The 26,426-nt window shown below is 24.4% G+C and overlaps 1 protein-coding gene across 1 annotated transcript in view; it reads left to right on the top strand.

The window, feature by feature from the left end:
* Positions 1-14,006, top strand: part of LOC129612468 (homeobox protein B-H1-like) — a 79,575-nt gene extending 65,569 nt beyond the window's left edge. The window contains exon 4 of the mRNA XM_055526074.1: positions 13,928-14,006. Within this exon, the coding sequence (XP_055382049.1) occupies positions 13,928-13,933 (6 nt within the window). The 3' untranslated portion in view covers positions 13,934-14,006. The remainder of the gene's footprint in view (positions 1-13,927) is intronic.
* Positions 14,007-26,426: the final 12,420 nt, after the last annotated feature.

Raw genomic sequence — 26,426 nt, 5'->3', positions numbered from 1 at the left:
TTTGTATGTATATATGTATGTATGTAAAAAAAAACTAAAAATTCATTGCCATTTTGTTTATTACACATCAACCAGCTTATTCCCCTATTATTTATTTATTCTCCTCACTGTTACCCACATTATATTTTGTGCGTAGACTTGCATAAAGCGTAATAGACAATAACAATAATAACCATATTTCTTAAAAACAAAAAAAAAAGAAACTGAATGACTTGGTCATTTGATTTTAAGATATACGATGCACTCTCGGTAAAGTGGAATTCAATTTTAAATCGGGCTCAAATTTTGAATTTTTACTGCAAGAATGTTCATATAAAGGTTGTTAAGGCTCTTATTAGATCAAAAAATAACACTTTGTTTTGAATACCTGACTATTTCACAATTCAAATTTTTGAGATGTGTTATCAAAAATTATCAATATACTTAAATAAACATTTTGTTGTTATCTTTTAGTCAATTTTTATTTTCAAACTGAGAACTTACTGTATATTATACGATATTATTTTTTTAGAAAGAAAAAGGACATTTATATGAAAATATGAATGGGTCTTATTTTTTTCTGTGGTAATTTACTTTTATAATACATAGTTTAAAATATAAGAAGAAAAACATATTTTTCTTTATGTGAATTGTAAGTAATAAGTTTAAAATAAAAAAGGAAAACAAAAGTCAAAATGATGTAGCTATAATCATGTATACACATATTTATACATACAATTTATAAGAAAAGTTATAAACGTAATCCTCAAATTATCATAGTTTGTCTTTTGTACATATATATAGCCCTTTACTTGCATTTCATATTTCTTTAGATAATTTGATTACTTCAAATCTTGGGTTTAGTACTTTATTATATATTTGAAATATTCCAATATTTTATGCTTCCGTAGGTATGTAAGCAAAATGATGTAAAATTTAAATGGAACAATAATAAAATAAAAGTTATTTCTTCAATTTTAGTTTCATTGATCGTAAAAGTACATACATCCTTTTATTCAATGACTCGTGAATATAGGATATTTTATATATTTTTTGTTCTGGAAATTTAAAATTATGATGTTAATAACTGCAATGTCGCAACTATAACATTTATGTGGTCCAAGTGCTAATTGTATATGTAAAATTTGTTTTATTTATTATGTAAGTTGATTTTAAAATGTTTTCTTATAAAACAAGATTGAAATTAAATAATGAATTTTTACGAAAATCTATTAGGAATACTCGTAGTAAAAATTTTTTGCTTTAATTTGTGCATAGAAAACCCTCGCTATGAAATTAAGTGTCTCTACGCTGATCAGTTTTTTTTATTAGTTTTATTACTTTTGAAATATTTTTCAATGAACTTCAGATTTTTTTCATATAGTTTTTTGCTCTTATTTTGAACGCTTTATTTTCTCTATTTCATAACTCTTTTAATTTATGGAAAATTGAATATTGTTCCATAATATTCATCGCCTCCTACACATGATTTTTTTTATAGATTTTTTAAAATATACTTTTATTGATACACAAAGCGGTATATTTTGCTTATATGATTCATTTGAAATTCTTGTTACATCAGTGTATTAAGACAACAAAGTCTAAATTTAATAGCACAAAATTTAAATTTATACAAATTTTATTATTTGTATCGCACCTACAGAAAAATACTATCACAATTAATTACAATCACTGCTTAATTTTAATATAAGTTTGTTTATTTCTAAAATGTATTCTTAAAAATATCAACTGAGAAAAGTAGTAGTTCATGTAGTAGTAGTTAATCACAGTTATTTAAAATAAAATAAGTTTTTTTTAAATTGCAGGTTTTGCCTAAATATATCTGTATAAATAACTAAAGAAAAGCTTTTTTGTAAATTTATTTTGATTTTTTTGTTTTTTCGTATAACTTCTTATTCCTATTGAAGTTTTTGTATAACATTTATTGAATTTGTTAACTATTATTCATTTATTATATTTATTAATATATTATTCATTTCATTTATTAATATATACTGCTATTGCAATTGTTTAAAATTTTACGTAATGGTTACAATTTTTTGAATTGTAGCATTGTTATTTTATGGGTGCGATATTTTGAATTTTTATTAAAATATTTAATATAAAAGCGGGTATTGACGAGAAAAAAAATAAGATACAAAAATATGTAAAAACGGTAGTCAAATATTGTAGTTATTAAGTGTGACAGTTAAAATTAGTAAATTTGATTGAGAAATTAGTTCAAGAAATCAATAAAATTGTTCACAGAGATCTTTTATATGACCATAACTGTGATCTTAGTAAATTCTTTAACAAGTTTTTATAAAGTTTGTATATGTAGTTAATACATTTGTATGTGTAGGGTATTGTACATTTCGATTTTGTTAATTTTAAACCATAAAAAATACTGTGACTTCAATAATGCGCTTATAGCGTAAACTTTACAATTGTATCACATTCCAAAAAGTTTAGTAAAAGCTCTTGACATTGTACACCATTTCTACATTCTTTTTATACATAATGAGTACGTAAAATAAAAGTAAATCGGGTATCGAAAAAATCGAACACGCTCTTCTTATACATGTCATATAAATGTTACCACAAATAACAAATTAGATAAACTAGCAAAGATTTTCAGCAATAAAGTGCATAATAACTAGCAATAATAATAGTTTTTTTCCTAAAATGCAGCATAAAATTGCTATGTTTTTAATGATGTGGTAACGTCTGTTAAAAATTAAAATTTTCACATAACTTCGAGTTGAAATTTTCAAACAAACCTCAAAGTATATGTTAACAATGTGAAAATTGTATTCCAAAATGTATCAAAAGCTTTAGCAGCTTTTTTTACAATGTAAAGGTATTGAAAGCTCTGAGACGGTACTAAAATTGTATTAATACCGTACTTAAACTTTTTATAAAGCATTGTTGAAGTCACGGATATTTTATTTATAACATAAATAACAATTTTGTTTTGCATTTATATTATTTCCAAAATTTTATTTTAATAAAAAAAATATTTTTACAAAAACTTACAAATAAATTAATATTAACTAAACTGACAAGACGCATAATAAAGAAATAATTTGGTTTGTTAAATAAAGAGTTACAACGCTGCTTTTTTATTGATTGTTTGTAAATTAAAATCATAAATCGTAGTTTTTTGTATCCGCCCTTTAATAAAATCAAATAAAAATGCTGTGTATAGATTTAGGAAATTTATGAATTTTATATTTTTGGATTTAATGCGTGCTATAGAAAGAGTGTTATTGTAGTTATTAATAATGTACATATATACATATATAGCATGGATTTCAGTGTTTTTTTTTCATTTTTCCAAATAGAGCAACAGTTTTAAACGTTGGATTTGGTAAACAGTGGGGAAAGGCTGCTCAAAGTTTCGGGATTGAATAGTTTAATAAACCATAAGTAAAAGGTTGAAAACTTATTTCTTTTTTTTTATTGAAATTTCAAATCACTCAGTTATGAAATGAATTTAGACGAGATAGAGAAAAATGAAAAAAATCTTAAAATTTGTTTGAAATATAAAACAAAAACTGAAATCAAGAAAATCAAAAACTGAAGAAAAACATCACGAAGAAAATTAATGAAACAAAAACAAAAAACTTAAAGTGTGTATTGTATTGCTTTTTATATTTTGAAATATAATCTTCTGAAACATTTATTATTCTTTTCTAGGAACGTGTAATAATTTAGTTTAGAAAGGCAAAAGATAAAAATAATAAAGAGCACCAATTCTATTTCGTAATAGAAGATTCTCAAAACAACACAATACAGCACAAAAAAAAAGGCAGCAAATTAATTAATTTTATTGTTATGTTCTTAAGTGCTTGAATTAATAAAAAGGGAAATTGTTAATAAATTTCGAAGAATTTCCTCTCTTATATGAATATTTATTTCATTAAAATATTATTTAAAAATATTATAAAAATCCTTTTCTTCATTTAAAAGAAACATTCAGGCAAAAGAGAAAACAATACCAAAAAAAAAAGGGACAGTAAAGTACGAGTACAATTCATACGGTAAATACTCGCGCACACATTTAATCAAACACAAACCCATTTTATTCGCATATAATATCATTTATTTAGCATGCAAACAAAAAAGCAAAATAGCTAAAAGGAACTGTTTATTTTCCAAGTTGTGAGGCTTGCTTGAGTAATAAAGAGAGAGAGATAGAGAAAAAGAGAAAGGGAGAATAAAAAAAACTTAAATTAACTTAAAAAAATATAAACGATGGCAAAAAAGCAAAGAGGAAATAATATGTGAAAAGATTTTATGCAAATACAGAGAAAATACCGTTTATTTTTCTCTTACTTTCTAAGCTAAAGTAAACATATACCTACATATTGTTTGGAGTTATACTGAATTTTTTCCTGGATACACATTATTTAAGTACATATTCTGAAACGGTTTACATAAATATGAATTTTATAGGTGCAAAAGCAGCAGTAGAAAAAAAACAAAGTGTGTGGGTTCTTATTAGTAATATAAAAACCTAGACCTGAGGGTGCTCAAGGAATGGAAAAGTTTAAAAAACAGATTCCGTTAAATAAACTACGACGATATAACAAAAGGATAGCATATCATTACCAAAATAATGAAAAAAGTTGAAAAGCTATTTTTCTCAACTGTAGAGTATTTCCAACATTATATATATTATTATGACATTAATAATTGTAACATCTCACATAAAATAATATGCCATTTAAAAATTTATTCTGCGAAGTTAAGTTCATTATACAAAAAATTGGTTGGAAGCATCTTATTTTCATATACCTATAATATAAATTTTGTCAGCATTTTCAAATATTTGTTGGATTTTTACATGCTAGTTACCACGATACCTTTTGAAGGCATCAATTGATCATTGTCAATAAAAATAAACAAAATTCTAGAGTAGTTTACTTTGTCTTCAATGATTTGCTGTAAAAAAAATTACAATTGACAAACCATATTTAACGAAATTTAAAAGAAATTTAATCTAAACGGCAAATCCGTTCAATTTTCAATATTATAAACTTGTTAACAATATCAGTATTATCTTCAATTACAACAGAGTTTTCTAATAAAAAAAGAAAATCAAAATTGCAAATCAGGAGAAAATAAAGCAGAAAAATGGCGAAGAGAATTATCAAAAGAGAATTAAAAAAAAGAAAAATAAAATAAAAAGGTTTTAAATTCATATTTAAAGGATCGTTTAATTAAAGGATATACCGCAGTCTTTTTCTCTATTATGATAGTTCTTGTTGGCGGAAAAAAGAGGCGAAAATTTTTTAAGTTCACAAATTTGGTTTTTGTTTTGTTTTTTTTTTTTTTTATGCCTATTTCGCTTTTTTTTGCATTTTTGCTTTTCATAAAGGGAATGGACCAGATCTCAGTTGGTGTAATTAAGAAGTTTTTCCATATTATAATCCTTTGTGTTTTTTCATTTCTTGGTGTTGTGAAAAATTCATAAAAATTAGTTTATTTTGAAAATTAAACGACGATAATTATTCTTGATACTATGTTGATATTTTTTATTATCAAATCATCTCTCTATATATTTGCTTATATATTCGTTATTAAAATTCTCCTTTTTAGTATTAGAATAATGTTTATTAAATATTGTTATATTTTATTTTAGTTTGTATCCGCAATAATTTGTAAAGAAATTGAGGGTTTTAACATGGAATTTTGTATAACATAAGGATTTTAGAAAGTTATTACATCTGTGATCTAATTAACACCTACATGTATAGTAGTTGAAGAATGTTGTCATCAGACTGGAAAATGAAAACTTTTTTGTATTAATCGTTGATTAATTGATTTTATCAGAAATTTTTTAAAAAATTCTTTTTAAATGTACGAGTATGTACATTTTTAAAAGATATTGAGCAAGTATACCGCGGCAATCTACTGTTGATAAGAAAGGAAAATGTTGCAAGTATAATGTTTTACTTAGTTTATATAAACACATGAGATCAATCATATTTTTTAGCACTTTTCCAAAAAATTTTTTGAAAAAAGTGCTTATTAGTTTCACTCTGTCCGTCCGTCCGTCCGTCCTTGGACACTTTTTTTGTTTACAAAACTTCTACACCCTTGAAGATAGAAAGCTGAAATTTACGTACGTACATAGATCTTCACTAGAAACTTATTTCCGTAGAACAAAATTTTTACCTATCTCCCCCCCTCTAGAAGTTATACCCCTACAGAACCCTAAAAATGGCTTTTTTTAAATATTTGTTGCAATGAAACCATAAGCATTTTTGAAATTTTTCAAACGCAAAAAGGCATTGGCTTGCTTCCCCTAGCGCGTTATACTATAGTTAAACTTTAGAAAAACAAAATGGCCGTTCAAATTTACCGTTATCTAGAGTCCTTTTTTTCCAAATTTTTGATCTCGTTTTGCTTCTAGACCCCATAATGTAGAACTTTGAAATTTTAGGGGCTTTTAAACATTAATAAATAGTTCATTTCATCAGAAGAAAATTTTTTTCCATCTCCACCCCCTCTCAAGTTATCGCCTCTTGAAATTCGTAAAATTTGAATTTTTGACACCTTATATTTCCGAAACCGCAAGCTTTTTCAAATTTTTATAAACACAGAAAGCTAACGGTAAATTCCATGAAATTATAAAATATAATTATTTTTCTTAACTCACACAATTAAACCTTAAAATCGAGCATCATGTTAACCCCTTTTTATATTAATTTTTGCTTTATTTCAAAGACTGCAATATGCGTCATCCTAAATATATGCAATCCTAGAAATAGTTTTATATATGAATGAAAATAATTTTAATAGTGTGGTAGGTATACATAGACTGTAATTAAAAGCAGAATTTTCACTTGTTGAAGGGAAAAGTGCTACAATACAAACCATTTGTTTGACCCAACTTTATTTTACTTATTTTTACAAACTGCAGAATTAAATAAAAATTGGAATATTTGCAAATTAACTTATTAATATATTTTTACAAAGCAAAAAATTTTTGAAATTATTCAACAAATAATAAATGTTGAAGTATTTTCAATTTTATGAGAATTTTTATCATAATCTATTCATGTAAGTAATTTAGCATTTTAAAAAACACTCTTTAAGTGGTACTCTCTATATTAATTATAAAATAATACGGAAGTTTTTTATTATCGCACTAAAAATTTATATTTTTTGTTTTTAAAAGTCTTCGTTTAAGAACTTCCTTAAATTAGTTATCAACTCTTTTAAATCTGTTTAATGCTAATCATAATAGAACACAATAAAACGCTTAATGATTTTTAAAATACAAGGTGGTCCGAAACTGTGTAAAACCTCTCGGGATTTGATTCTTTGTAGGTTTTTGGGAAAAAAATAATTTGTGTTTTCGTGTAATTCTTCACAATTTGTTTTTTAAAAATTTCATATTTTAAGCAGTTTTTACTAGAAAACGGTAAGTTTGACATCATCCACATACATTTATAATTGTAATGCAAAATAATAAATTGAGAAAAAAAAACACACTATTCTAACTTCATCAGTTTCGAAGCTGTTATGGATATTTGTTTGACGGAATTTTTTCAATTTGATTTTCTTTAACCCACTAAAAGTACCGCTAGACGTCCGAATTTGCTCCCTAAAAAATCCCAACTAATCACCTCCAAGAGGTTTAGCACCAGTTTTGGACCACCTTGTATTATGGCCACCTTGTAGAAGATTTTTTTTTTTCCAAAGATAAGACGGTTTTCTTTCAACTCGGTTAATGATTTCAATTTTTATTATTCTTCAGTTGTTGTATATTTTAAATTTTGGTTACAGTATATAGAATTGCGCGCGTTCTTTGAATATCTGAAAAGTGTAAGAATATGAAACAAGAAAAATTTCGTGAAAAAAAAATATAATAAAGTTATTCAATACAACAATATGTAAATTAGTTGAAAACAACGTGACTATCATTTAAACTTTAATCATCACTGAATTCATGACAAACCTTTTGCGTTATGTAATCTAGACACAAATATATAAGTATATAGTTATATATATATATTTTAAAAGAATTTGTTTAATTTTTTTAAAAAAAAAAGCAAAAACATCTTAAGCTTGTCTTTTTATTCTTGATGGGGAAATGATGAACACTAATTATTGTAAAATTGTTCGAAACTTTTAAGGCTTTTATTAATTAATTATTTATTGTACTTGTATAGCTCTCCTTCATCGTTGTGTTTCTTTAACTCGCAATTTACCTTGAATTTATATTTTTATTTGGTTTCGATTCTTTGTTTTTGTAATCAAATATAAGCAAACAATCCCAAAAATGAAAATAAGAACACAAAAAATAAAAACGAAAAGAAAAAACAAAAATTTTATTTAAATAAATAATTTTAAACAATTTAACAAAAACAATTAAAAGAAAAAAAAAAGTAAATTTTTATAATTTTTGTAACAATAAAGAGAGAAAAATTGAAGGCCAAAATATCGTAATCATTTTCAATGAACGCCACTCTTTGCCACACTCATTCGAAATTGAAATACTTAAATACGAGTATTTAAAAATTATATAAAATTTAAAATGGTTTTGATGTGGAAAATTATGCTAAAATTAGATGCTAATTTTTGTTTTTTTTTTTGCTTGAAAATTGAAGTATTTATATTTGGTAATTAATTCGAAAGAGAATAAAATTAATTTACCTTAACGATAAATTTACAAAAATGATAATAATTTATTAAATTTTTAAAATTATTAAGTAATAATATTTAATAAAGTATATTTGCTTTAAGTAGTTTTTAGTTATTGTTATAGGAACCTAAAAATTATATTTACTAGACAAGAAAATTTTGTTTGAGAAACACTTTAGCAATTTGTCAATGCAAAAATTAATTTTTTCAGTACAAGCTATTTATCATTTAAATCAATTAAATATTTATTGTAGCGCAATTTACAATTAATACAAAATATATTTATATATGAAAACGTTTCTATATCATGGAGAAGTACATTTCCGGTCTGCAAACATCACTTTTTTCTGTTTCGAAATTCTTAAATTACCTATTTAAAACATTCAGATTTTAGTTATCAAATCAAATAAAAAGTTACCGAATGAAAAAAAAGTTACAACTTTTTTTAGAAAATTATTAATATGGCAATCCTTATCAGGAACCGGACGTATGTTATTAGCCGGTTTTACATGTTTAATCATAATTTAGAAATGAATTAACAGATTTTTTTAAAATTTTAAGTTCCAGCTACGACAGCTGGCTTAAATTTCCATGAAAGTCAGGAGTGAACTGCAATACGGTCCAAGTTACATTTTTCTCGTATCCAAAGAAACAGTTAACCAATCTTTAGATTTAGATATCTTTAGATTTTTATATTCCTTAATATTCGAAAACAGTGATTCAGACTATGGAAGCTCCAGTGTGTTATAAAACAAAATTTTTCTTTTAATTTATTAATTTTTTTGCTTCATCACTTGTTTTATTAATGAATTAAGCTAATTTTTTTGAAAGTGGTATAAGTTTACTTTTTAAAAACACTAATGAACTATACACAGATACCTTCTCTCCACAGTTGCAATCACAATTTCAATAGAGTTCTATTTCGATATGAAATAAACAAAAATCGACTAAAGTTGGCCAATATTTTTAAATTGATTCAACGTAAACCCTTAAATATCTCAATATATGAAAGAATGAACTTATACCAATTTATACATTACTTAGAAAGAATTGTTGAAATTTTATACTTTTTTTTCTCATTTTTTAAGTAAAACACTTTTTTTTATTCGCACTCTAACGCATAACAAGTACTAAATAAAATAATAAAATAATTTTATAATCTTCTTTAATAATATAATTTTTTTGTAAAAGTTTTAGCAGTTTTATGCTAACACCATTTTAACATTATTTTGTATTTTGAACTTAGAAATTCTATGAAAAGTGATATCCTATGTTGAAAATTCGCGTTTACTTATTAAAAAACTAAGTACGTGTTGTTTTAACAAAAAAAATTTGAGACATATAAAAAAGTTTTTTAAGTTTATGGATTGTAAAAACAAAAAAAAATTTTTATGCCTATGTTTTTCGGTTTTTCATCTCGATTAAACTTATGTGTATTCACATAACTTACTTAGTGTTTGTGTATATGATGATAACCTAGAAGTAGAAAAAGATGTATAAAAATATTGTGATTTATATGATGAACACACTGTTATATAACATTTTCGTTTATAGCTAGATAAAATACAAATTCATTTTTATGTAATGTGATGTAGGTTTTAGGTTAGGTTTATTAAAATTAATACGCTTAAGTAATTTTTTTAAATATTTATGAAAAATTATTTTTAATAATATTTTAACTATAGTAAGAATCATTTAACAAAGTTTTATAACATTATTTGAGTGAAAAATCAGTAAAAAAATTTTTTAAATATATATTATACATAATTAATTAAATAATATTACATTATTTAATTAGTTATATAATTGGCATAAATATTTAATAACTAATGAAAATAAATACATCACACCTTATGTTGAAAATCCATGGAAAAACTGATATCTATAAAATTTTTTGATAGTTTGTTCGGGTGTTCAATTTTTCTTAATATAACATGTTGTTTTAAATCATTACTCACCTTGAAAAATTTATTAACCTTGTTAAGTAATACATTTTAAATTTTTCTCTTAAGTTTATGTACTTTTGTTTTATCCTTAAAAATCTGAAAGTAGTCTCAGTTTAAGGTTACTTTTTTGCTTAATGGTTGAATGATTTAGTCAATTATAATGCATATTCAGTGCAAATAGTCATAGAAGTCACATGTGATATTAAACGAATTTGTTATCATAGCCATTATCTCAGGCAATTCTTTGTTAATATTTTTTACATAATTTTTCTCCCACTTCACAACTCAGATGAGTCTAAAATTTTGGAGCGCATGTTACGTATAAAATTCTTTAGGAGTATAAGCATCAATAAGGTGTCTATTTTAAATTAAAGAAAGTCTTTATTCTTTTAAAATGTTGAACTTATTCTAAAATATTTAAACTAAGCACATTCGAAAGAGTGCTTATTACGACTTGTTATAGGTTTACCCCAATAAATATTAATTTATTGTAAATTATTTACGATTATTAGCAACGATTTAAAAAAAAAGTTTTAAAATAAAATATTAGTTTTTTATTTTATAAACGTTCATAATTATATGGTTTGAAATTTAAATACTTAATATTTTATCATTTATACTCGTACTTACTTATAATATTTGGTTTCCACAAATTCTCTATAGCAATATAATAAATTTTTTAAAATAAATTTAGAAATAAAATTTTAACATGAAAATTATTAATTGGTCGAAGGTTGGTACATAAATATTTTATGAATTTTGTTTTTAAATAATTTGTATTTTTTCATACCTTTCTACAAATCATATAACCTATAGAAAAGAAGGTCTTGTGATGGCACTAAATTTTGCACGTCGATGTTTCGACAGAAATGAGTATAGCTATGACAGAGAAAAATAAACAGTTTGTGATGAGTAGTCGGTTTGTATCTGGCATAAAGATAGGATTGTTGGATTGGTTTTTGTTCATTTAGGATATTCAATCATTATTGAACAACTCTTGGGATAAGTTTGGTTTTATTATTTGATAAATTTTAAGATATGAAACAATTTTTCAAAACTAACGGATAAAATTTCCGAAAAAATCAGCACCCTGAAATTAACCCTAATTTGATTTAATTTTGCATGAAATTTTAAGTTATATTTATTAGCGGGTTACTGCGGCTCTCTTTAAATTTTAAATAAGTGACAGGAAATATCTTGCTTAATCCATTTACCAAAGTAACAAAAATTAATCAAAATATTAATCAAAAAAATTTACGACGCGGTCGGTTATGTGTTGACCACGCCACAATTTTTCCTTATGGTGCGTTTCTCTGGTTATGAAATCTTTAAGTTAATCTTTTGCAAAATTCTTTTGGGAATAATATTTTGGACGTTTTAGAATTTCATTTATTCATTCGGGTGGGTTGTTCATTTGTTTTGTTATCCTTTTTTAAATGGAAAATTATTCCCAGCTCACGTTTAGGGTTAAATGTGTCATTTTATTGTCTCACTGAATTATTTTCTTTAATTTTTTATGTGCTGGCTAAGTCGCGCGAAAACAACAGTTATGTTTGTTCTTTAGTTTTTGTATTCCTTTTTCTTATTTTTGATATTTTTTTGCTTTCAGCTATTTAATTGCCCCATATTATAAAAAGGTTGGGGCAAAATTTATCAAATTTTCTTAAATGGTCTATAATGCTTTATAAATACCAAAACTTTAGTTGATTTAAATGTTTGTTTTGTTGTTAAATGGTGGCTCCCATAAAAATTCAAAATTTATTCGGTTACGAATCATAGGTATAACTACATATTATTATGGAAAATATACTGATGTCTTGTCTCGAAGCGAATAGGCTTACTAGTGTTATTAAAAAAAAGTTGAGTTGTAATCGCTCCTTTTGGCTATTTAAAAACTTCTGAAGTTATTGGCTACATTTCGGAAGCTTTTGAGGGTACAGTACTGTAAATTTACATAAACATAAAAAGACAGTCATTATTTTCGACACTTCAAAAAATAATATTTACTAATTCACATGGTTTAGAAAACATTTAAGTTATAGTGATCCAATTAAACGCTAATACTAAGGTCGTATAGGAAAGAAATAGATTGTAGTTTTTTCGAATTAAATACAGTAATTTTTTCGAATAGCTATCACATGGTTCACATGGTCATCTCTACTTATTCTCATTTTTGTTTTTAATTTATTCTAAAAATTTATTCTTTAAATTATTAAAAATAATACGATTTTAATATGACGCGTCTTATATTATGATAATATGATGAATTATAGAATAAAAAGAATAAAAAAGTTTTCAAAATAAATTTTTGTACTTTTTACATATTTCGGGCGCCTATTGAAAACAAAAATCTGATGTGATCAGCATATAACCGACCTCAATGCGTACTATCTAGTTAAGTGGAAATGTTACAGAATATTATAAAAATGCCTCTTAAATACTTCTTCCCAACTTTCAGGGCATTAGTAAGCTTTAAGTTAATACACCTAGAAAAATGTAACTATATTGAACTAGGAGCCGAATTTACAAATTCCGTTTCCGAACCCTGATCGTTCTTAAAAATTTATATGTTAATTGTTTTAACACACCAAGTTGAAATATTAAATTTCGAGGGATTTGTTTGATTATTTCTAAATGTAAAATTGGCTCCCAAAAAGTCCAATTACCAAGGCCTAATATATCCTAAAAGTTGAACAATCCGTGACATGGCTTAAACAAATTCACATGTAAAATTTCATGAAAAACAGTTGAGTCGAACTGGAGATACACGCGTGTACACACAGATAGACAGTTCGGCAGACCGACAGATCGACTGGTTGCTAAAAATAATTTATTTACTATTCCTCACAATGGGGAAGTGCGTTCCTACTGCAAACTCGATGTGCAAAATTTTTTGCCATCACATAACCTACCTATTGTGTACACAATGCGGTCAGTAAAAAATTAAATTTTCTCATATCTTCCACTTTTATTATGTAATATAAACTCATCACAGTTAATATTCTTGTGAATAATTTTATTAATTCTCTTATTGAAAATATTTTAATGGCCACTGATTTTGTTTTTTTTTGTTTCCATGAATTTCAATTGCAGGTATAGTATATTTTTTTCACGGTAGCTGGTCACAATTCGGTTTAATTTTTAATCTGCTGCTTTTCTGTTATTCCTCTTTTGTTTCATGCGTTTTATTGTGATTTATTTGATTTGTTGTCTGTGTTTCTCCTTCGCGTGGTTCAATTTTCTTTATATAGTTAATAGTTAACGATTATAAGAACATCAATATTATTATAGGCTATAATTAGCTATGTTATCGATATCAAATTAATCTTTTATTTTTTTTTTAGATGTAAATCGGTGTCCGTGATAACGAACCGAAGTTAAAAAAAATCAAAAAGAGCAAAAAATTTATGAAAAGCATTAAAGCAAAAATTTAAATTTATTACAAATCATAACTGTCAAGGAAATTTTTTTTTACATAATTGAATTTAAAAAAAAACTGCGAAAATTTTTTTTTAAATCTTAAGTAATTTTTTAATATATTGATAATAATTAATTTTTGTACGCAGCTGCCTTCATAAATGTAATTTATTAACCATTTCGGTATTTTTAGAAAACATGTAATAAAAATCTATTTGAAAAACACCAATTTATGAAGTTTCTAATTGCTGAATAAGATTTAGTGCGCAACCGAGAAAAAGAAAACATATTTTAGAAAAAGTCGAGACAGTTATGAAAACTTTCGTAGTAGTTATAAAGGAAATATTGCACAAAAACCAACTAAGTTATTTTTATAAATTTTGTATTGTTTCAGTTCTTTAGTTTACATAATATATTCAAAATGAATGTTACATTTTAGTTTTTACCATAAGTTGCTAAAAACCACTAGTTTGATCAATGCATGACAAAACACATTTGTTTAAAATTATCTTTTACATATTCTCTTGATATTATTTTTGAGTACATTTTTGATAAGAACAAAGTTAAAAGAAGCTCTAATGAGTTAATAAATCATTTAAATTCATTGTTTAAACAATTCCTATATGAAGAAATTCCTGTATGAATAACTTATGTATATTTATTTTTATAGAAATTTGTTAAAGGTTAAAGTTTCAAAGACGTTAAGTTTTAAGACGTTAAATTTTGTTAATTTTTAGAAGCGATAGCTCAAAGAGAGGGTTCGGTTTCTATCATAAATGGTATAAAGGGTTTCTAAATAGGAGCATAATTATACGGACATAGTTTAATTAAAAACGAACGTTTTTTTTTTCAAAAATAAATTTTGGTTGAAATGTGGTAAAAGTGACATATGAAAAACATTATAATGAAAAAAGATTTATACTAAAATTTTTATGTTATATTCTTACTTTATTAAGAGTCCAATAAAACTAATCATTTTTTTAGAAAAATTAAAAAAAAAGAACAAAATTTCGCTCAATTTCAGGAAAGATATCTTACTAATAAAAAAAATTAAAAAATTTTATATTAATTAAAAGAAATGCTCGTTTATAAATATTTAAAAAAACAAGTTAGAATTCAAAGGTTAATTTAAAATTTAGCTTAGGATCTTGACATTTTGTCTACGAATTTTTCGGAATTTTAATAAAAGATACTAATTAGCTTACTTTAGCATAACTCTTCAGAGACTTTAGCATAATTTTTTAATTTTATTGAAAATGTGATAAAAACGAGAGAAGAACTTTTCATAAATCTAATAATTTTTTAATATGTACGTACATTATGTAATTTGATAATTTAATAACCAAATCTTAAGTTATTCAAATATTTAAATATTATTTTGAGATTTTTTCATAACACGAAGTTGCAAATAAAGTTTTTCATACGAATTTTCTTAAAATCAATTCTCCCATTAAAATAATAAAAGAAGAAGCTTCAAAATATCTCAATTCAATAAAAAATGGATTAGCATTATAATTGGATAAATGATACTTAAACCATAAAAACTAAAAAAAGAGAAAATCACAATTTTTCGAAAACTTATTATGTAAAATTTTTATTTTATTTTCAAAAACCGGGAATTTTATTTTGTTTCACCGCCAATTTCTTGCATTATTGAGAAAAACTTCTTTTATATAATATTTTAATAAGTTATCACGTTTTAGCTTGAATTACCGGAAGCGATTGTACGACGAGGTCACAAAAAACGAAAAATACAGACAAAAAAATCATAATATCTCTTTTTCTTCTGTTTGATTAATGAAAAAAGAAAATACTGCACAAATTGTACAATACTGTGTATATATTAGGCTTGAAGGTGGAATAGCAGGAGGGAGACATGAATACGAAAATGTTCAAAAGAAACGGTAAAAATCAAAATAAAAAATATTTTAAAATCCCCTTATTAGACTTTTAAATTTATTTTTCGCGAAAAAGGGTTATAAAAAAAATATGGCATAAAAGAGAAAAAAAGCTTAAGTTCTTTATCACGTGACATCAATTTATTTTAGTTCATTCTCTTTCGTGAACAAACTATTCACATATAAGTAATTTAGTTGTACAAAATTGTGCATATGAAAAAAATCACACATACGCATTGTATATACATATATACTCGTATCATATACGAGTAATAATAAAAAAAGATTTCTTTATAATTCGTTGTTACGTGTACGTTACCTACCTGTTTCTTTGTTTTTCACTATAATGGTTTGAATTTGTATTATGTATATGAAGGGGAAAATAAACGTCACATAAAAAAACCTAAAAGATGCAATAGAAGTCATGTCAAAGGCAATTTTTAACATTTATAATCATTAAATTTTATATGCGGAATATTGGGAGTATTTATATACCTAGGTATGATAAAGTAAATTTATTTCCAATCCTCTTTTACCTGAACTTTTTTTATGCACATACATAAAATTTTCTTTTGTAAAAGAAAATGGTTTTAGAATAAAGTACATATAAAAAAGAGAGTTTGAAAGAAAATTCATAGTAAATAGAATTAAAGGATATTTGAAAATTTTGTATAGGTAAAGGCGATACATGAAATGCTATTTTGTAAGAAATTTACTTTTTGGTACAGAATTTATTCTTTTTTTTGCTATATTTCTAGAAAACTTTTATAAGAGTAGTTTGGATTTTTTTTTATACAAAATTCATAAGGGCAAAGGTAGTGTAGTTCACATTGTGAGTGCTCTAAACATTTTTAAGTTTTATTTTGATTTTTTACGTTATCGTCTATCCATTATATACAATTTTATTTGTGCTCAAAAGATAATACTCGTATTCACACGAGATTATACAAAAAAATATTTATGTTTTGTATTTTGCATTATTGTGTATGATTTTAGAGGAGTTTTGGCTTTTGTTAGATGTTTCATTTTGGGTGCATTAAAGAATAAGAGATTAGATAACTGAAATAAAGGGAAAAGGCTGTACAAGGTCGTAAAAATGTAATTTTTATGGAAACTAATTTCAAAATTCAAGCAATATTGTAAGTTTATAGTTAAACTAGCAAAAATGTAGATTTGGTTTTTGATGAGGGTTCCGTTGCATATGATATTACAGTTCGCTTTTGTAAATTTGGCATTGTGTAATAATTGAAACTTTCGAATGCTTAATCTTTCCCAAATTATTTATGGTGTTTTTTTAATAGAACTTTATAATTTAGGGTCTAGTTTTGAAGTCATTAGTTTGTTCGCCATTATTAACAAAATTAGAAGAAGGTCAAAATTTTTACATTATTTATGAACCACTCTGTGTCAAATCAAAATGATTAAAAGAAAACTTTTAAAGAATGAAAAATATAAAGAGAAGAAAAACATTTTTTCCCATTTTTTTTGTTTTGTGTATAGAATTTTTCCCCAAAATATTTTCTTTAAAGACATTCTCGTTTTTTTTTATTGTTTTTGTTTTCACTTTATTCTCTATTTACCATATTATGTAATGAAAAATATTACTTCTATATAATATAATAAGACGTCTATATACATTACATTTTATATAAAATGTTCATAAACCTTAAAAAAGAGAAACATTCTTGCTGAATTGAATAAAGAAAAGAAAGGAATCTAGTTTATAAAAATACTACTACATAGAAATGAATATATAACTTTATATCTTGTATAATTTAAAAACAATAAATGTTTACTTTATAATGGATGATAATATCAGTCATTTTATGTACTGTTTGTTTTATACTGCGCGTTAAAAACTGCAAGCGTATCTCAACTCAATCCGTACACAACACATAATAATTCAAAAGCAAAAAGGTACATTTAAATTGCATGATGACGAGGATAGTTTCACAGTATACAAGGTGCCCGTGTCTCGATGGTAAATTAGATTTAAATTAATTTTAATAAATTTAACTGATTACTTTAATTTCGTTCTCCTAATAAAAAAAAGACAAATTGTAAATAAGGAGAAAATAAAGTTTTCCATATTCTAACCTGGTTATTTGTTGTATTTTTAGCATAGTAATAAAATACGCAGAATAACTTGAATTGTAATTATATTTTTGTTGTTTTTTTAAAATTGATTTTATTAACAATATTTCTGAAATATTTACAGTATTGAATTTTTTGGCAAAAACAGTTGCATGTTAATAATACATACGTTGATTCTCAGTACTAAAACTTAAAAAATGTTGTTTTTGCTCTAAAATTATTTTGTTTTAGTTTTTTTTTATAAAGTTTTTTATTTTTAACCGTAGGTTTTCGTCGGACAAACATGTTTTCCTCCATTTTTTTGCAAATTATGTTGTATTAAAATGGAGGTAAAAATATCAGATATCATTTCACGTAAAAAAATAAACAGTGGGATTGTAACGGTTAATTACGAGAAAATTACAATTAATAATTTAATGGAAACAATTTTACAATTTTGATGTTGTACTTAAATATATCTAAAACCAAGTAAGTCTTTACCACCAATGATACTCCGTTAGAAGTGATATTTCATGAGCTTTGAAATGAGGGTAGCTTTATTTGTCATATTTCCCCAATTATAAATAAAAATGTGAGATTTGGATGGTTTTCAGAAATACCTGCTCTGATAACTCAAGATGAATGACGCAAAAAGCAAAACATCACTAAAGTATTTTGTTCATGATACTAGATCTATTTTGTCACTTTTTCTGAAGTACTTGCACACTCTGTATGTGAGTGTAGTATGAAAAGGCAAGTTACTTCTTTTGTTCTTTTGTATAAAGAAAACCTCTAGTTATAATAGTTTGATATTCATAAGAAAATAGTTATATACATATACATACTCGATATTTGAAGCTGTTCGTATAACTGTATTTGTTAGTATAACTGTACATTTGCAAATATAATGTGAGAAAGATAGTTAAATTTATTGATGCATTCATATTTTGAATACAATTGTATGTAGGTATTATGTTTGTTATATATATCATATGTTTGGAATAGCACATTCTTTAATAATCTTATCTGAAGGAATATTTTAAGCTTTAAAATATTTTTTGTTTATTTCTAGCATAGTACCATACCGACGACTTTTTTTATTTTGTTACTAGAAAAGAAAAACTTTTCCAATAAAAAGAAAAAAAAAAATCAAGTCACAAGGGTGAAGAATTATATACTGATGAACATAGATGAATGTGTGCCTACGTAAAATTGTGGTATATTGTGTATTTATAAAAAGGAAACACATTATATGCTATGTATAAAAGTGCAAAGATGAATAGAATAGAATTTGTCAAAAAAAAGATGCGAAACTGTGAATAAAATAAGGTACAGGTATAAGATGAAAGATGTAAGATAAATGTTTATGTAGGTACATACAAGCATTTGTAATGTATATGTATTTGTGTATATAGGTTATCACTATATGACTTTCGATATTACGGTATCTCATATGAATGTTATATCAGATATGATTAGACGGGAATCTCTATTTGAATATCCACCATATAATGATGCACAAATAATTATACACATTTTATCCAACACAATTTTATTCCTTAATTTCATATCAAATTGCTTTCTAACTGACCTAATTTTATGCTTTATAATTTTCTTAAATTTTCTACTTTTACTTCTTCTTTTCGCAAAGAACACAATACTCGTATATTATGTAGTACTAACACACATATTTATTAAATAGGTATAACGAAATTATATGTTGTAGAAGGAAGGCAATTAATATCTAACCTATTTCTGCGTATATAATATATGACAAGAGATTTTCAGTTAATGTAACGCTGTTAAAATGTGGTGAATAAAAATTTTGCAAATTATCATAGTTAAACTACTGAACATATGAGTATATTATAAAGGCAATTTTTAGGATAAATTTATGTCCTTTTTTTTTGCTACTTATAACATGTTATCTATAAGTATGTTTATAATTAGATCATTTATATGTGCATATATAAAGAAAACTGTGAAAATTCGTGCGTAGGGTATGCGACGAATATTTTAATGTCAAAAAGAACTTTAACAAAACTATATGTAGGTTACTGATACATAAATTTCAGTATATTAGGGCTTTTACGTAATAAAATAGACTTTTTTTAACTTTAGCTATACACATATATGTACTTATACGTGTTGAAAATTAAGTCAATATATGCATTGAATGACGATAACATTTACATTTCCTATTAACGGAAAGAGTAGTGGGAAAGAAATTGACTTTCTGCTTTACAGTATGAAAACTAACCTTAACAAATTGATATCAAGGAATTGATATCAAGGACATTTACTAATATAAACAAATATGCGTAACTCTTGTTGTTAACCCCTCTTGTTCTTAGGTTGTCGTAAGAAGAAATGGTTAGAAAGGTCATATAACTTTAAAAGAAAAAATACTATTGTAGAACGTGTAATTAAATGTGCCGAAAAGATGGCTCTCTATTTTCTTATCTTTAAAAGCATATTAATTTTGAACGTTTACCTATGAATACTCGTATATAATTTCCCTAGCCGATTCGCTTAATACATATATGTAGGAATATAATACATATGCAATAATAATAGACAATTATTTTACAAAATCTACATTTACTTAATTTTTATAATTCTGAGTTTTGAAGGAACCCAGGAAATTTTCGTGCTATTATTTCTTCATTATTCATAGTATTTAAGATGGTACTCGTATTATATATATAAGTATATATTTTTTTGGTTTGCTTTAAATGATTTCGCATTAATATATAAATATTATTAGGCATTTAATTTCTTGATTTAAATTGACATTTATTAGGAATTTTTACTTTTATTGTTATCGTTTAGAAAAAATCAGGAAATTTTAGCAAATTTTCAACTAAGTAGTTTAATTATATCTTAATTGCGTGACCCTGGAATAAAAGAATGATTTTAAGTTTTTGTATGAAGTTCTTGTTAATCGCAAGCAAGCGACTCGTTTATTAAAATTTATTTTATGCTTTAATAATGAAGATCAAATAAAATTCGACCTTTAAAATTATTGTTTTTATTAAATGTTTTTTTTGTATATAAAAATATATATATATATATTTTTTTGTAATAAATCACATTCTTTATTTTGCCTGTTTTTTTGTATGTGTGTGTATTTATTATTTCATTTGTGAATTGTGATTTTTAATCAAATTTTTTTGAAATCCCATTTAATTTTCAATTAAGAGAGTGATGAAATAAGAAAAAAACAAAACGAAAAACTCCATTAATTTTTTTTGGGCATGACTTTTACTTTCTTAGCATTCATCTTTTATGTATGTAGAAAAATCGTATGTTAGTATGTATTCATGTACATTTTTTTGATTTTAATATGTTTTAATTAAAACGTTAATATTTACAATATACACATACATATATATATATATACGTAAATACAATAGGTATAAAAACGTTACAAAGTTGTTAAATTGCCAGAAGGTTCATTTGCTTCTTTTTGTGCATGAAACATATATACATGTGTGTGTGCACATACTTACATAACATTTTATTTGATAGGATGTGTAATAGATCTCAGTGGGTGCGACCTTTAACTGTCATAATTTTTGTTTTGTTTTTGAGTTATACGAATATTTATAGTGTGAGTACTTATATAGCCTTTTATACGCGTTTTAATACTAAGATCATATGCATGTACAATTAACGTTCGCTAATAATATGTTTTGATTGAATTATTCGTTAAGCATTAATTAAAAAGTATTCGCCATTTATATATGTACATATACATATATGACTTTTCGGAATATATGAATATTATATATTGGGAGTTGTGATACCGTACTGAATTTTTTAGGTATTCATTCTCAATTAAAATGTTAATTAATAAATTTAATTAATCTTTTTTAAATGTATATATATAAATACATGTACATTATAAATGTATATAAGGTTTTAATTTAATAATTATTCACTTAATTATAATATTAAAATTTATTAATATCGCACATTTTAATTAAATGTAAGAAGCAAAAGTAGAAATAAAAAGATCTATATACATTTTATTTTCTTGGATTGGCGGTTAAAATTATATACAGTTGATATTATTTAAATACATTCATATATACATATACGTAATATAAATAAACGATGAAAATCATGCTTTACAGGAAATTAATTCTGTCATTTCATTTTTTTTTGTTCGTTCATACTTCAATTAAGGCTCTATACGTTTTACGTTTTATAAATGTACGTCAAAATTACAACATGAATACACACATATATATGTGTGTACATAATATATTATAATTATGGTATTAATTTAATTTTTTTTTGCAATTCTACATTGTCAAAATGTTGGGTATACATAGACATATAGTGATTTCCCTCATTCTCCCTAAGATTGCTTAATTGCTAAGTCCATTCAGTTTAATTAACCTGGCAATTCAATTTAATTTAAGTTTGTAAACTTTTTTAATAATATTCCAAGTATTCTTTTTAATTTTATTTGTTTATTATTTGTTTTTTTTTCCTATGTTTTCTAGTCTTCTTTTGAACATCTTAACCATCATCAACAACATATTAGTAGAAGAAACTTTTCTTGTTTATTTAAATCTGAAGCGTTTTTTTTCAGTTTTTTTGTTAGTTTTTTTTTTGTCTTACTTACAATTTTTCTAACTTATAGGTATATATTTGTATATGTTGTGTTTCTTAACTACATCTAAAAAGTTTGTAGGTATACAAGTAGTCATGTCATTATCGTCAAGGTAAGACAACATCAAAATATCTATAATTATATAAGGTTTTTTTTCTGTTATTTTGTTTATTTTTATGGTCATATTTTTCTGCGTATTTTTGTTGTTTTTGCTAACTAATGCCATAATGATGAGAAAAACTTTCGCTTTCTATTAAAAACTTTTATTTATTCATTCTAAAAATTTGGGTTTTGTCAAATTGTCTGCTATTTTGTTAGTCTGATGCTCTTATTTGATTTATTTTTAAGACGACAATTACGTGTATTTTTAGAAAAAAATAATAATTTGATTTGGAATTGGATGGTGCGTTAACAGTTAAAGTTTTCTTTATTTTCTTAGTTGTCGGAGAACATCTTAGGTTAGAAATCAATTATCAACATAAAATAAAATTAATTATAATTTAGTATTTTACGCTGTGGTCTTCAGAAATTAACGAAAAAATATATGTCTATTGTCTATATATCAAAAGGAGGAATATATATATATATATATGTCTATATATATCTGGAAAGGAACTGCATGGAGCTCTACAAAAAAATTGCTGTAATTTCTATTCAATTGTGAATATTGAACTTGTTCCTAAAATTCCTAATAAATTAATATATTATTAATAATCTTTTGATACAGATTTAAAGTGAAGTGCAAGTAAATTATAATCTTTTAATAATGAACATAAAAATAGTTTACAAATTATAAAACTATTTTCAAACATACAACTCCAACAACTTATTCAACATTAATTTTTTAACATCAATAATTGGAAATTATTTCTGCGAAATTAAAACAAATTTGACAATTAACTACATTGATATTTTATTAACGAAAGGAAACGACAAAAAAAACACTCATCTAGTTATTAAGCACCGTTTTGTGACTTAAAATAGAAAAAGTGAAAAGAATAAAAGAAAACTAAAAATTGAAACTGAAACGTAATGTAAAGGAATAAAGCATAGCCAGTAATCTATCTATAGATACAGGGAACAAAAGGTAAACAAAAATGTCTTAACACAAAAAGCAAAAAAAAAAAAGTTTTTTTTTCTTCTTTTTGGTTGTTTGCTCTCTTTATTAGAAAAATCATTGGAATTTTTTTTTTGTATTTTTTTTGTAAAGATACACGATGAACACGAGTTTTTGAGTGTATTTGAGATTATTTTGTCTAAAAATGAAGCTCTCGTGAAGTGGAATTGAGCAACTGACTTGAGTTAGTGAATGGTGTGCGGTATGGTATATGAGTGATCAAGTGAGTCAATAATTGATTATATATAAATTATGTATAACTGTGTAAATAGCGAGTCAGTGTCCGGGAGAAAATATGAAAAGAAAATTAAAATGAATTTATGCTAAGACAATAACAGTAAAATCTCTATATATACAATCTATAAAATTATACAAAGTTGGTCAATTTATATACGAGTATGTGTAAAATGTGTTGATATATGAATATAATTATGTATGTAGGGTGGAAAATTTGCAAAAAATATTTACAATCAATATAATAATTTGTTTTATATACCAACATATACAAATTGAATTTACTCTATTTATATTATATAAGTTTACATTTTACATAACAGTTCATATACATATTTTACTATACGAGTGCAAAATATAACATTTATACTCTATATATTGTAATCTTGCGTATTTAGTAACATGGATTTAAGGTTATCAAGCATAATACTATAGGTATTAGATTGGTATGTATACAAATAATTGATAATTTAGGTTAGATATGGTTAAATTGCTTTCAATCGATTACTGTTCATCTGATATAAAATTGATTAACCATAGCTAATTAGGTGGGTTATAACATTGTATAAAGTTCTTGTTTTAAAAGTTATTACATGCCTACCTTTTGAAGGAAAATGAAAGAAAAAAGAAAAAAAAAATAAATGAAAAATCAAAATAAACAAAAAAGAATGGAGGATGTTCATATTTATTGAATTAATTCCGAAAATGAAACCCAACCGCATCAAAAATTGTACATACAATGTATATTGTATAAGTCAATATTTGGAATTGAATTTATTGGTTATTAAAATTATTTAATGAATTTTTGAATATATCGAACGAAGTGAAAAAATAATCTTACCAAAATCTGTATTGCGCCTAATTTGGTCTAAATAGTTGTTAATCAATGTATTGTATATGTTTAAGCGAAATGCTGTATGTTTATGTGGAGGTAAATTGAGAAAAAATGAGATGTAGATACTGAGAAAATCGATATTAATATTTTTTTTCTGAAACTCTCCTAAAAAACATTTTCTCTTTTTTGTTGACCAACTTATATTTTATTTGAATTGAACTGATAAAAGGCAACACTTTACTGGTTTATAATTTTGCTATGTTTACCTATTTGTATCGGTGTGTATGCGTATATGTACGTGCATGTATGAATGAGTTATTTCTATTATTATGAATATTTTTTATGAAATATTTGTGTATCATGTGTTTAAATATTATGTGATATTTATTTATAACCATAAATACTTTCTTTACAAATTTAATGGAAATACGCCTTAAGTTTCGTAATTTAACAGTATAATGGTAAATGATTTTTTATTTGTTATAACGAAAAAAATAAAGTTAAAGGAAAAAGTAGAGAGAGGGAAAAGTACCGTTCAATTAATTGTCATATTTTTTTTTCCGCGAAACACGAACGAATAAAAGAAATTTTTATTTTTATTGCAAAATATTTTTCTCTTTTCTTAACAAATTTTTAATAAAAATAAAATAATAAAATAATTGTCATAATAATTATCGTGATTTATTAATTAAATATTTTGTGCTTTTTTTATAACCTGTGTATAATAATGTGTCTACTGTTACCTTTACAAATTTAGCTTTGTTTTTTTATTTTTGGATTTGCACGCAATATCAATTTTTTTATTAAATATTAAGGAATACCTGCATGCTTCTATTAAATTTTCGTTTATGCTTAGTATAAAATGAAAAAATCAACAAACTGAAGTAAAATAAAATGAATTCGTTTTGAATGTTATAATTTACTATGTTAATTACTTTCTTAAATTCATTATTACATTCAAGTACATAATTTAATTTTAGAATAATTAAAAATAGCTAATTGGTTTTTACTCAAAATGTAATTACAAATTATTTACTTAAGAATTTTAATTCATTTGCTTATAAAAATTGCATATGTTGAGGCGTATCATTATAATTATCTTATTGGTTCACTTTTTTTTAGTAACATAAATAAATTTAGTTTTAGTTATCAAAGACTTTGCGCTGTTGGCTTGACAGACGTTAATATAACATATGAACAATTTTGTAAAAATTTTTGGTATAGACAGTTTATTGTTTTTAATAACTACTCCTGGGCTGCTCCTTTCTAAAGTTTATTTCAGCTTTTTCTCGTTCAAAAGAATGAGTTCTTTCTTTAATTATGAAAGATGATAATCTAAACAATTAGCACTTTTTTAATAACATCAAAATTTACGACCCATATTTTTTAATCATTGTTTTTGTGTACGCTTTTTAAAAAAATCCATAATATTCATAAATTTTAATCAATTAGCGTTCACTTTTTACTATTTTATCATATAGAAGACGGAAATATAAAATTTAAAATAAAATATTATTTTTATACTTATAAACCTTTGAAAATAACATTCATAAATTTATTTAAAAAAAAAGGAAAAATTATTTCATTATATTTTTTTTTGTTCATCTCTAATCCAATTTCTCAAATCAACACAACATGAAACGAA

This window comes from Condylostylus longicornis, unplaced genomic scaffold, assembly GCF_029603195.1.
Source record: "Condylostylus longicornis isolate FDR11 unplaced genomic scaffold, ASM2960319v2 ptg000072l, whole genome shotgun sequence".
Taxonomy (NCBI): Eukaryota; Metazoa; Arthropoda; class Insecta; order Diptera; family Dolichopodidae; genus Condylostylus; species Condylostylus longicornis.
Note: the sequence above shows the minus strand (reverse complement) of the source record. Positions and strands in the feature narration are given on the sequence as shown.